This window comes from Kryptolebias marmoratus, unplaced genomic scaffold (assembly GCF_001649575.2).
Source record: "Kryptolebias marmoratus isolate JLee-2015 unplaced genomic scaffold, ASM164957v2 Scaffold135, whole genome shotgun sequence".
Taxonomy (NCBI): Eukaryota; Metazoa; Chordata; class Actinopteri; order Cyprinodontiformes; family Rivulidae; genus Kryptolebias; species Kryptolebias marmoratus.
Window position 1 is genome coordinate 5,150 of NW_023665869.1, and position 2,263 is coordinate 7,412.

Below are 2,263 nucleotides of genomic sequence, written 5' to 3' on the forward strand. Positions count from 1 at the left end.
ACCCGGTCCTGTTGGAGCTCTAAACCCGGTCCTGTTGGAGCTCTAAACCTGGTCCTGTTGGAGCTCTAAACCTGGTCCTGTTGGAGCTCTAAACCCGGCCCTGTTGGAGCTCTAACCCGGTCCTGTTGGAGCTCTAAACCCGGTCTCGTTTGGACCGGGTTAAGTTTGGTTCTTTAAGGTTCAGACATGAGGCTAACTCACCTGGGCGCTGACATATTTAGCAAACCACTCCCTTCCTTTTCCGTTCTCGCCGCTGCACAGCTCTCCAAACTTTGCCTTCTCTTCCTGGTCAAAATCCTCCCTTTAAAACAGAAATAAAATGAAGACAACAGATTGAAGAACATCATCAGCTTTTATTAAACTGCTCTTAGGTCAGTTTTCAGACCTCAAAATTTAAACACAGTAACTGGATTATTTCTAAAAAGGTTCCAGAGGGCCTCTAATTTATTTATTGTTTCTGACGCTTTGCTCTTTGCAGCTGGAGACAGGAGGAGACGGAGGAGACGGGAGGAGACGGAGGACAGGGGAGGACAGGGGAGGAGACGGGAGGACAGGGGAGGACAGGACAGACTGGATCATCTGTTTGACATCCCATCTCAGACGCAGTAAAACATCAGATGAAAACTAAACGACCTCCTCCTTACCTTCCATGGAACACCTTCTCCACATACGCCTTCATGAACCTCCTCCTCTCCGTCGCCTCGGCGTCGGCGTCCTCGCCGCTGTGCGCAGACGAAGACGATGACCGTCTCAGCTCCCACGTATGAGACGGGGGGTCCATGTCGTTGTCACTGTCGGCCGACTCCGTGGCGTCGCTGTCACCCCCCTCCTCTGAGTGGCGGCGTCTGGTCGGCGCCATGGGTTCAGGCAGTAACGGCGCCTGCTGGACCCCCGCAGACGGTTCCGGTGAGAAGATGTCCGAGTGTCCTCGGTGCTGACCCGCTTCGACACACAGAGACATGGACTCTGACGGCTGCTCAAAGTCTATCAGGTTGTCCATGTTTAAACTCTGCAACGATGCTTTTAAGAAGTCAGTTCTCTCTCTGCAGGGACATGAGGTCAGAGGTCAGAGGTCAGAGATGCCAGGAGTTTCAGCTGAGGAGCATCTCATCCCATAGATACCAGATCTGTGGAGAAAAGACAAGATGAAAACACTGGCTTCATTCGGCCTGAAGAGGAGGAAACTGATGACGCCGACAGAGAGACTATCTCAGCTGACAACCTATGAAAAAGATCCTCTCTGATTATTTTAACTTCAGGTTCATGAATCCAGCTGCCTGATAAAATCCGTGTCTTTATAGGAAACAACAAGTGTCTGAAGATGACGCGTCAGCTGCAGCTTCTGTGGTTTAAAGTTTAAAAATGTTGATTTGTGTGACATTCTTCTGTGAGTTTTTACAGCATAAGAAATATCTGTTGTCAGAGGAACAAGCTGCTGAAGATTTCAACTAAACATCAAAGTTGTTCTGTCATTCCTAAAGCAGCACAAAAACACAGGAAAACCACAAAGAGCAAAGAGTCAGATCTGAACTTCATGTCTGAAGCTGTTTCCTGCATCAGAAGATGAAAGAACACAGGGATCACATTTAGATCTGCAGAAGACGCACAATCTGCTTTCCTTCAGTGCTGCAGGACGTCCCACGTCCCCGTTCCACTCTCTGAGAGGACGAGTCCTTTATCATCCAATAAAACCTCTGAGCGGTGACAGAAGCGTCTGCTCAGCTCTGTCTGAGCTCTGATGCAACAGGAAAACAGCCAAACAGCCTCTTCCAGCTGCTAACTGGAGTAAATGTTGTTCTTTCTGTTCGCTCCTCAGACCGAACAGGAAAACCCTGAAACCCGCAGAGCTGTCAGCTTTCTGTTTGAGCTGCAGCTCTGAAGAGGAGAGAGACGGTTACATAACACCCTGCATGGACACACACACACACACACACCTCAGTCTGACCCATTATTGCTCAGCTCACACAGAGTTTCACAGATTAGTTTTGGTCATCGTGGACCTGCAGCTTTTTGTTTTGCATTTGTGTCTTAATGAAATGAAAACTTGAAGCTCTAAAGAAGCGGCCGTCACTCGTCAGGATTTCAGCTCTTCTGTGGAAGCAGCAGCTGAGCAGACGGAGCTGCAGACGGAGCTGCAGAGCTCAGCAGGAAGTGGGGAAGAAAACCCATCAGCTGCCGGCCGCTCGGCTCATCACTGTGTCCTCACTGCATCCTCACTGTGTCCTCACTGCATCCTCACTGTGTCCTCACTGCGTCCTCACTG

At 49.7% G+C, this 2,263-nt stretch overlaps 1 protein-coding gene across 3 annotated transcripts in view; it reads right to left on the reverse strand.

Annotated features, from left to right (window-relative positions):
* Nucleotides 1-2,263, reverse strand: part of kiaa0513 (KIAA0513 ortholog) — an 11,414-nt gene that overhangs the window by 5,143 nt on the left and 4,008 nt on the right. For all 3 annotated transcript variants that reach the window (XM_017404710.3, XM_017404709.3, XM_017404711.3), the window contains exons 2-3: nucleotides 645-1,127; nucleotides 202-301 (exon numbers count right to left, since the gene is read on the reverse strand). In XM_017404710.3, the coding sequence (XP_017260199.1) occupies nucleotides 202-301; nucleotides 645-1,000 (456 nt within the window). In that variant the 5' untranslated portion in view covers nucleotides 1,001-1,127. The remainder of the gene's footprint in view (nucleotides 1-201; nucleotides 302-644; nucleotides 1,128-2,263) is intronic.